A 10,937-nucleotide genomic window follows, 5' to 3' on the forward strand; every position below is an offset into this window, starting at 1 on the left:
TTTTAACCACTCAAATATTAAATTTAGTGTTTCAACAAAATATACAAGAAAGATGTAACTATAAAATAATATTTAAAGATAGTCAATATTACATTTAAATAATTTTTTAAAAATACATTAAAAACATTCAAAAATCTCTTAAATATATCTTTGAATCTTCAAAACTCTTTGAAAAATAGTCAAACAAAATAAGATATATTTCGTGTATCGTACAAACATATCTCAACATTAAAATATTTATTAAACTAAAAACAAAATACTTTCTCAATTTCTAATCCAGGAGGCTTGTTAAAATGTTTAAACATAAGATTTAATGATATTGAAAGCAAAATACTATCTATCTAGATACCCTATTAAGAGATTTGCTATCTTGTATTTATTACATTTGTAAACAAAATACCATATCCTTAATATCTAACTTGAGCACCTCCGATTAGTACTCTCCCCCAACAGAAATGCTATAACTCTGTCCATCTGATCAAAGATCTTCTTTCTCCAATTCACTTTAAAAATGAGTGCCAACACCACGGCACAAAATCCTGCTGCAATTGACCATCCAATACTCAGCAGGTACCATGAAAATCCTTGGTTTGCCTCTACATTGACAGCAATGGTAGGAGGAGAGTGCGGTGAACGAGGGGGAGAACACTTCCAGCTTTCAAGAGGGCATCCGCGCAGATTTGGATTTCCTGAGAATACTGTTTTACCAAATGTTATCATGTGAGGACCTTGCAGTGGTATCACCCCTGACAGATTGTTGTAAGAAAGATTTAAATATCCCAAATAATCCAAAGAACCAAGCTGGAATGGAATTTTTCCTGAAAAATTGTTCAAAGAAAGGTCCAGCGATTCCAACCGACTGAGACTGCCCATGCTACCTGGAATGTCCCCATTGAAGCTGTTCCTAGAAAGATTTAGAAACATCAAACCTTTAAGATTTCCAATTTTCATTGGAAGATGACCCCATAATCCGTTGTTTGCCAAATCGATGCATGTCATGCCTGAAAAGACGCGACTGTAATACAATTCTGATCCTTTTGTGATTATATCCAAGCCCTCTATATAGTATTTGCTGTCTTCGTCTCTTACAACTCGAAGCCTTGGGCTATCTCTAAGAGCGCCATAAGATATATATTCTGATCTTGAATTTCCTTTAACAATAATGGGGCGACGCACACGGTCTTCTCCAAGGACGGACATAGTTTCGTTTACATCGAGCATGGCGGAGAAATTTAAGTAGGTATTTGGGATTTCACCGAACAAAAGATTAGAAGAAAGGTCGAGGACTCGAAGCTTGGTCATTCCGCCGATCCGTGGAGGTAGATTGCCTGTCAAGCTGTTTGATCTCAGCACAAGAACTTGTAGACTTGAATAGTTGGCAATCCAAGCTGGAATGTTTCCTATCAAATTTGTTGGTGTAAATAATTATTCATCATGGATATTATTACACTTACTTAAGTTTACTTAGGATAATGCATTTCATAGTAGTTTGGATATGAGACACTTGGGTGTTTGTGTCACATTGGGATAGTGTGTGTAGGAGAAATTCCACCTCTTATGGTGTTGATCTTGTTATTACACTATCATATTCACTTATTGTGGAGTGATAATTCCACCTTCGGTGGGTGATCCACCTCATGTGGAATATTATATTATTTCTCCTACCTACCCACACCTATTTCCTACCTACCCTTGTTTCTTATTGAGCCACATGTCATATTTGTGTGCTCATACATATCCCTAGCCTTGCCCATATAAGCATGCTCATCTACATTGTATGTAACAACAACAAGTGGTTGATCATTTTTCTATTGATGAGAATACAGTTTATTCTTGTCCCATATTATGTCTCTATCTTGTACATTTCAATGACTTCTTGATCTTGGCAAAATCCAACATGGTATCAGAGCAATTGGAGTCTCATTGATTCGTCTTGAAGAGGCATTATTGTGACGTCAAGAGACAGATCTGAGGAGCATCCTCATTTGGAGGCGTCCTAGACCAGATCCGACCTCACCATTGCGTCCGGAAGGCCATTTCCATGAATTTTGGTTATAAAGTTGGCCTATTTTGGTGAGAAAATTTTTTTCTCCATTTTTGCCTATATCGTACGGATTTTTAAATTTTTTAATATTATTTTCGGAAAAAAAAATTTCTTTGAAAATATTATCTTTCGGAAAAATTGTCTGAAAAATCAAAAAAATTGGAAAATCGAAAAAAAATCAAAAAAATCAAAATTTTTGGTTCGGGGGTCCGCAGACCCCCGTACCCCCCTGCCTGCGCAGGTCTGCAGATTCCGTACCCGTCGCAGAGCACGTCCTCATCGTCTGTCGTGCCTGTCACTTCCTCTGACGTCCTCGCTGTACCTTCCTGCCGGACTCCACAACCTCGTCCCGTGCAGCTGCACGAACACCGCCGCAGAGAGTCCGTCAGCCGCGCCACCCGCGTCCCTGCTCCGGCAGCGCCCAGCTTTCTGCAGGTCCTCCGCTCCCGCAGCGGCCTTTGGCTCCGCGTCCGCTGGCACCTCCCCCGCAGCGTCGCTTCGGACTCCGGCCGCCTCCGCCCACCCCGGCTCCGGCTTCCTTCCGCCCGGCAACCACTGCATCTGGCGCTCGTCACCAGCAGCGACGACCGCCCGCCTCCTGGGTCTCCCTCCCGCGCCGCCTCCTCCTCGGCCCACCTGCAGGGGCCCACAGCAAGCCACGAGGACAAAGACAGGTGGACCACGCCCGCCACGTGGCAAGCGGCCACTGGCCCATGGATAAACATATCCGTACGACACGCAGATCACCGTACGCACAGTCAGCAGTACGGACAACCACGTCACCTCTGCCACGTCAGCATCCGTACAGTACGGAATATCCAGTCAGCTGTCCACGCAGTCTGTCCGTACGGTACGGACGCATAGTCAGCCAGGCAACAAAGTTTTGGCAACGGTCATACGGCCGTGAAATTTAACACAGTGTTTTGCTGACGTCAGCGCCACATCAGCAGGGTTTGAAAATTTTTTGACCCCCTCTCATTTGCATTTTTGATTTTGCAGTTCAACTTCAAATGGCCATAACTTGCTCATTTTTGCTCCTTTTTGGGTGCAATTTTTTTTGAAATGGGCTAGAATTTCGTGCTCTCCGCAGTGGTGAAAGAATTTTTTGATTTTGATGCACGGATTTTTCAGAAAATGCAGTTTTTGGTGACTGTCCCTGAGTAATCCCAGTTTTTGCAACTTCAGAGGCTTCGTTTGGGGTCATCCGACCTCCTTTTTAGGTGCCGTTTTTTTGAAAGTGCGTATTTTTTCATCTACTTTCACATGATGCTATCAGATTGATGTCATTGTAAGTAGAAATTGTACTTTCAGATCTAGGTCATTTTTGGCTCTCTTGGTACTTGCATATTTGCTTGAATCTCAGTTAGATTCATTGCACTATTGATTGAAGTCTCTTGTATCTCATTTGAGAAGTTGTAAAATTTGCATCATAATCCCACTTTGCCTTGTTTTGCAAGTGGCTCATTGTAATCGCACTAAGTATAAAGTGCCAAAATCATCACTTTTGGGGGGGTACTTTGATTGATTGCATTTGGGGGGTGTCTCTTGTGCTTTTGTGCTCTTGTGTTCTTTCCTTTTTGCTGCTATGGGTTCTTCTAAGTTTCCTCTCTTAACTCCACATAATTATGCTACTTGGAAAATTGATGCATGGAGTAAACTTATGGAAAAAGGACTCACTCATTATATTGATGGAACTATTGTTGCTCCAGCTGATCCTAAGGCTGATCCAGTTGGTCACTTAGATTGGCTCACTAAAAATATCATGGCAATTGGTACCTTAAGAAAGTATGTATCAAAGGATCTCATTTTTCATATTGAGAAATGTACTCTAATCAAGGATGCTTGGCAAAAGTTTCAAGACTTGTATGGTCAAGTTGATGAGATTAGGGGATATCAAATTGATAGTGATCTCACCATGTTAGATCCCAAGAACTTTGATACTATACAAGATTATGTCACTAAGGCAAATGAGTTGAGGGCACAACTCAAAGATTGTGGCATTGATAAGAAGGATACTCAATTGATATTCAACTTGATAGGGAAGCTTCCACAAGAATATGCAGCATTTGTTTCTAGTTTCCAAACTCATAGGATGACAATGGGTTCAAGCTACAAAATGCCTACATTTGATGCTTTCAATGAAATGTTGATGATGGAACAAACTAAGTTGATAAGCATGGGCATTCTTAAGGCTTCTTCTAAGTCTCAAGCATTAGTGGCAACTCAAGGAAACAAAGGAAATCAAGGAAAGGACAACTCAAACAAGAAGAAATGGCAATCAAAACCTAAAGACAAAGCATCATCTTCTCCACAACAAGGAGATTCATCTTCTTCCAAGAAAGATAATTCACCAAAGAGAGAGAGACCTACTTGTGCTTATTGTAAAAAGATTGGTCATGAGGAACATCGTTGCCATACTAAGAAGATTGATGAGCTCACACATATCATCAAAAAGCATAACATTGATTTGCCTAAAGTCTACAAGAAGGATGATTCATCAACTTCCACTTCCTCACATTCAAAAGGAAAAGGGCAAGCATTCATGGCTTCTACAAGTGGAAAGACTCACTCTTTTGGAACAAGAAAAGGACAAGCTCTATGTGCTACAACAAATCATACTTCAGAGAGATGGCTTCTAGATTCAGGGGCTTCTCATCATATGGCATCTTCACAGTCTATGTTCTCTACATTTGAGCCTTGCACCATGCCACAGATTTTGATGGGCAATCATACATACATGAATGTGATTGGGAAAGGATCTATTGACATTGGGGATAACTCCTTCAATGATGTGTTGTGTGTACCCCACTTGACAAACAATCTCCTTTCTATCTATCAAATCACACATGGCGCAACTAAGAAAGTTGTGGAGTTCACACCTGACTCAGTTTTTATTAGAGACATGGAGACTAGAGCTATCATTGCAACTGGGGTGGTTTATCATGCATCTCGGTTATACACCTTTTCAGATTTTGTTGATGATGATGATTTCACATTTGATGATTCTACACATGATGATCACACTTATTGTGATGATTCAGATTTTGAGGAGAACTTTGGACACTTGAACATGGGGATTCTCACATGTAACCCACTTCTTGAGTCTTCTATTTCATCTCCTCATATTGATATCACATCACCTATTGTACCTGATGATTCAGATAGTGCGACAGTTTTGCCTTCATGTGATTCAGTGCAGCAGGATATACATTGTCTTCCAGCTTCAGATTCATGGGATGATTACATGACAGATATTGCAGGTTTGTTTATGGAATCCTACATTGCAGGTTTGGGAGACATCATTGATGACATACATCTTCTCTTTGATGAAGATGATCCTTCTTCGATTGTTGCGAGGGCACACTCTGACCCTCTTGTTCATTCTCTACATGATCATTCTTTCGAGGTTGACATGATTGTGGATACTTATGTACAGCAGTTGGAGGAGGTCTCTTTATTCTTTGAGGAGACACATGAGTCTTTGGATATTGTTCTACATCCATCTTCACTAGATGTTGGAGTTCCTTTTTCAGCAGTATGGCACAGTTTACCATCTTTGGAAGGGGTATCTTTCAGCATCGACATGGGGACACTTGAGCAGTTTTCAGAGATTCCTTTCATCATGAGTTTTCTTCATACATCTTCCCTTCATGATTGGGGAGACTTCATGGATACACCTTTGGTTTTGTTTCTTCCTAAGGGGAGGAATGTTGTTCGACGTTCGTGGAGCAGTTTCTTCATACATCGAGCTTCTATCATTGGTGCAGATTCTTCATTGAGGGATGATCACAGTTTGACTTCTCTTCTTCTCTCGTATGGGGGGGACTTTTTCCTCACATGGGGTTTTGTTCCTCACATACTTCTTTGAGAGTTTCTTGTATAGCTTTCATCTCTCTTTTTTGGGGGAGGGTTTTTTCCCATTGGGTTTTTCTCTCTTTCCCCACTTTGTGAGAGATTTCATTGCATTGGTTTGCATGCATTTGCATTTGTTCATGGGTACCTAACATGGCCTCGTAGCCGGGACCCATCTTGCATTGCTTAGTTGCATTGTAGACTTAAGTGCATTCCCCTAAGTTGCACTTAAGGGGGGGTGTTGGTGTAAATAATTATTCATCATGGATATTATTACACTTACTTAAGTTTACTTAGGATAATGCATTTCATAGTAGTTTGGATATGAGACACTTGGGTGTTTGTGTCACATTGGGATAGTGTGTGTAGGAGAAATTCCACCTCTTATGGTGTTGATCTTGTTATTACACTATCATATCCACTTATTGTGGAGTGATAATTCCACCTTCGGTGGGTGATCCACCTCATGTGGAATATTATATTATTTCTCCTACCTACCCACACCTATTTCCTACCTACCCTTGTTTCTTATTGAGCCACATGTCATATTTGTGTGCTCATACATATCCCTAGCCTTGCCCATATAAGCAGGCTCATCTACATTGTATGTAACAACAACAAGTGGTTGATCATTTTTCTATTGATGAGAATACAGTTTATCTTGTCCCATATTATGTCTCTATCTTGTACATTTCAATGACTTCTTGATCTTGGCAAAATCCAACAAAATTGTTTTCTCCTACGTCAAGCACCTGCAGCTCTGAAAGTTGTGCTAAAGACAGAGGAAGAAGTCCTTGGAGATTGTTCTTTTCGAGATGCAAAGACTCAAATCTCACCCTCCAAATCATTACGTGCCAGGTTGAGCATTACAAGTGCTGACAGCTTGCCCAGACTAGCAGGGATCTCTCCATTTAAACTGTTGTTCTTTAAATTCAGCACGCTAAGATACTGCAAATTACCCAAAGCAACGGGGATATTGCCTCTTAGTTGATTATTTGACAAATCTAGAAAAGCTATAGGAGATGCAATAGTCTCTAATGAAACTGGAATTGGTCCTTTGATTTTGTTGTGTGCAAGTAAAAGAACCTGCAATTGACATAGTTGACGCATATGAATATCTAGCAAGAAAGGGCCACTCAGTTCATTTACAGACAGATCCAACACCAGCAGTGGAACTGGGATTGAAGTAATAGTGAGAGGACCCTCCAAATGATTGTTTGACAGGTTCAAACTCATCAATTCCGATGAGAAATTCCATAGCCAAGGTGGAAGATCTTCCACAAGATTGGCGTCCGATAGGTCCAGATTTTCAAGTTTAAATTGAGTTGAAATCCAGCTTGGAATTGGACTTCCAATTTTACAACTTCTGAAATTCAAGATTTGAAGCTGAAAAGGCGGAATCCAAGGCGTGGAGTCAATGTGGATATTCAATCCACTGTGAGATAAGTCCAATATCTGCAAGCTTGAGCTATTGCGGAGGAGAACTTCATCTGAAACTGTTCCTGTCATGTTGTTGTTGGAGAGAGAAAAAGTTTGCAGAGAAGATGGTAATGTGAGCAAGGAAGGAATACTTCCATTCAATCGGTTGTTTTTCAGATCAAGACTGAGGAGGGAAGATGATTGTGCAAATGACAAAGGAAGGCCTCCGCTCATCTTGTTGTGGGAAAGGGATAAGCTTTTGAGTGTGCTAATTTTGCCTAAACTAAATGGGATACTGCCTTCCAATTGATTGTCATGTAAATCTAAGACGATAAGGGACAGGAGATTGCCTAGAGACGGAGGGATTGGACCACTAATCATGTTCTTGCTAAGATCTATGTAAGTAAGATTGGTGAGTAAACCCAAGCTAGAGGGGATGGGGCCTTGTAATAGGTTCTTGTGAAGGTCTAAATAACGCAAGGAAGACAAATTTCCAAGTTGAGGAGGAATATGTTTTGATAGAAGTCTAAAGTTACCGAGATTCAGCTCAGTAACATGTCCACCCAATTCCATTTCATCGCAGTGGACACCTAGCCATACACAACAGTCATCTCCCTCCCATGACTTTAGCATTCCATGAGTATCAAGGAAAGCGGCCTTAAGGCTGAGAAGCGCTCTGGATTCAGTGGGAGAACATGCATGGACAGACAAAAATAAAATTATAGAAAAGAAAGAACAGTACAGGACAGAGAGGGATGTGAACATTGATAAATTATTCGTGCGAACCGCCATTCTGACCTCAATTACTTCTTCCCAAATACCACCATACTCTGCTCTCGTTTATTTCTTTTATAGCAAAAAATGCGTCGTCTCGTTTACCAAAATGCTAGGCACGGACACTGCGTTTCCTTGACACTTTACTTACACGTCTTCTACTATTTACTTTTTGACTGCTTCATCGTTGAATGGTAGTCCCCAGTTTTCTTTCTCCGGAAGAAAAATTCGAAGTTTATTTCATACAGGACACAAAAACAACTATGGTTAGAAAGAAAAAGGAGCCACACAATACCCTGGAAAATTCGCTGGATGATTTGCGTGGCTATGATGAAAGCACCATTCGGTAGAGATTTTGACATCAACTAAAGATTTTGACCGTATCGAACCCAGTGCGCCGCTACACCAACAGATAGACAAGTGATTTTCAGACTAGCATCTGACATTGATTAAGAAGTCCTAGCTAGTATGTGGACACATTAGAGGTGAAGGGCCACTAGTTTGTACAGCCTGAGCCTTCAATAATTGTATACTCATTATTGTTGGTCCTTGCCTATAAAGGCATAGTTTTTACTTTACTAAATTTAATTGGCTCTCTTAATTGGAATCAGTGTCAATCAATGAAGTCCGTGGAGATTTCTATTTAAATAGAACACTAAGTTTTTTCATTTAAGATAGGAAATTATCATTAATAATTTTAAGGTTATAAAATATTGTAAATAACAATCATCAAACTTTCTAATTGTAACTTATTCATGATTACACATTTTACATATACATAACTTTCAACACAATTTCTACATATAATGTTAAATAGATAAATTATATTATATTTTATATATGGTAAATATTTTTTTTTTCAAAATGATATTATAGTTATATTTTTTATAAATGGGTTCACAAGAACCTATCTCTCATGAGAATGAGAACTACTACTCATGAATCATGGGTCAGTGAGTTTGACTAAAAAACTACAAAGTTGAATCTTGATAGCAATATCATAATTTGACTTGCTGTGGAAAATATCTACTACTTATCAATCGATGAGCTACAGAGGCTCTATAATGTATGGATCATAAGGCACAACACTTGTTGAAGGTTTTGAAAATGGGGTTGCAAGTTGAGTGGGCTTAACCTTGGAGGAAACTCCATGGTTAAGCATGCTTGAGTTGGAGTAGTACTAGGATGGGTGAACTCCTGGGAAGCCCCAATGCTTCACCTCTATGAGCATTACCTGGATGCAATGAGTGATAAGTGTGGCACTCATTCTCATGAGAGATGGGGTTTTGTGAACCACTACTCATGAATCATGGGTCAATGAGTTTGACTAAAAAACAACAAAATTGAATCTTGATAGCAATATCATAATTTGACATGTGGAAAATATCTTCTACTTATCACTCGATGAGCTAAAAGGGCTTTATAACGAATGGTTCATAAGGCACAACACTTGTTGAAGGTTTTGCAAATGGGGTTGCAAGCTGAGTGGGCTTAACCTTGGAGGAAACTCCATGGTTAACTACACTCGCATTGGAGAAGTACTAGGATGGGTGACCTGTCAGGAAGTCCCAATGCTTCACCTCTATGAGCATCACCTAGATGCAATGAGTACTAAGTGTGCCATTCATTCTCATGAGAAATGTGTTCTTGTGGATCACTACTCATAAATCATGGGTCAATGAGTTTGATCCAAAAAATATACAGGCGAACCTTGATAGCAATATCATAATTTGATTTGTTGTGGAAAATATCTTCTACTTTTCATTTGTATTGTTGAATGCTATATTAAATATCATTTTAGATATTAACAAAATAAATCTATGTTGTTTCTGATTGTATATAGTTTCTAATGTAATTAAAATATTTATTCCAGATTATTGCATTGTCGAAAGCTTGTAAACTTGTTCATATAAATAATTGTTGTAATAATTATTTCCTTATATTATGCCTACTTGTTTGTTAAATTTAAACAAAGTAAAACAATAATATACAAATTATAGATTATGGTTTTTCTATATATTTCCCCCATATTGTACCTATATAAGTTGAAGAAAAATACATTCAGGAGGCTCACCTAGTATGTTAAATCTATTAAATCTGAACATAGAGCTACACAACCCATAATGATTGCTTGTTATTTATCAAAACATTGCCAAATTGGAAAACTGTAATATTTAATATTTGATTTGGAAAACATATAATTTGAAAATACATACTCGGCATACAAAATAGAAGTTGTGATTTGCATCTTTGTCTATGTCTGAACGCATGCTTCTAGATTTGATTGTGTGAGTATTTTTTATGCTGAAAAACATTCACACAATCAAATCTAGAAGCACATTTTGACAGTCTCATGGATTTTGAATATCTACTTGCTTTAATCTTTATGTATGTTTAGGGAGGGGGTGACCTCCATAATTGAGGTTGCTGCCCATTATGGTGGTCATCCTTGGTGGAGAGGGTGTGGTTAAAACATATGCGAGCCCAATCCTCTTTACATATAGATCTTAAACAAAAAAATTGCAACCCTCACATAATTGCATCATTGTAAACAATGAACAACATTTTTGTAGTGTACATAGCTTTCCATGAATCAAACTTCCCAACAACAAAAAAAAGAAAAAGACCTTAGAAAGAAGGAAAAATTTGATGAGGTCTTGAAAAAGTAATAAATTGTTGTTCCTCGACAAAAGGAGGATTCTTATTTCCCTTCTCTTCTTATTTCATGGCTAAAAAAATCCCTTGATAACAACAAAAAGATCTATTTGTTGGAGATGGTTGTCTTTGATGTTCTTTACATGTGTTATGATTCTTGGGGATTGTTAATTTTGTTTGAGGCATCATCAGC

At 38.9% G+C, this 10,937-nt stretch overlaps 2 protein-coding genes across 2 annotated transcripts; both read right to left on the reverse strand.

The window, feature by feature from the left end:
• Nucleotides 1-215: 215 nt before the first annotated feature.
• On the reverse strand, nucleotides 216-2,324 carry LOC131875772 (receptor-like protein 36). The gene is made up of 2 exons (XM_059220442.1): nucleotides 2,270-2,324; nucleotides 216-1,400 (listed from the first exon to the last, which is right to left on the reverse strand). The coding sequence occupies exons 1-2, from the start codon at nucleotides 2,322-2,324 to the stop codon at nucleotides 415-417; spliced, it is 1,041 nt and encodes a 346-aa protein (XP_059076425.1). The 3' UTR covers nucleotides 216-414.
• On the reverse strand, nucleotides 2,321-8,107 carry LOC131077117 (LRR receptor-like serine/threonine-protein kinase ERL2). Its single transcript, XM_059220443.1, has 2 exons — nucleotides 6,733-8,107; nucleotides 2,321-2,829 (listed from the first exon to the last, which is right to left on the reverse strand). Exons 1-2 carry the CDS (start codon nucleotides 8,105-8,107, stop codon nucleotides 2,321-2,323), a joined length of 1,884 nt encoding a protein of 627 aa, XP_059076426.1.
• Between the last annotated feature and the right edge of the window lie 2,830 nt (nucleotides 8,108-10,937).

This window comes from Cryptomeria japonica, chromosome 5 (genome assembly GCF_030272615.1).
Source record: "Cryptomeria japonica chromosome 5, Sugi_1.0, whole genome shotgun sequence".
In the NCBI taxonomy this organism is placed as follows: Eukaryota; Viridiplantae; Streptophyta; class Pinopsida; order Cupressales; family Cupressaceae; genus Cryptomeria; species Cryptomeria japonica.

Coding starts and splice junctions, on each gene's coding strand:
- LOC131875772 (XM_059220442.1), bottom strand. CDS start 2,324: ATGAGGACGTGCTCTGCGACGGGTACGGAATCTGCAGACCTGCGCAGG. Junction 1,401..2,269: donor AGACCTGCGCAGGCAGGGGG/GTACGGGGGTCT, acceptor CAAATTTGATAG/GAAACATTCCAGCTTGGATT.
- LOC131077117 (XM_059220443.1), bottom strand. CDS start 8,107: ATGGCGGTTCGCACGAATAATTTATCAATGTTCACATCCCTCTCTGTC. Junction 2,830..6,732: donor GGCACGTAATGATTTGGAGG/GTGAGATTTGAG, acceptor CTGACGTGGCAG/AGGTGACGTGGTTGTCCGTA.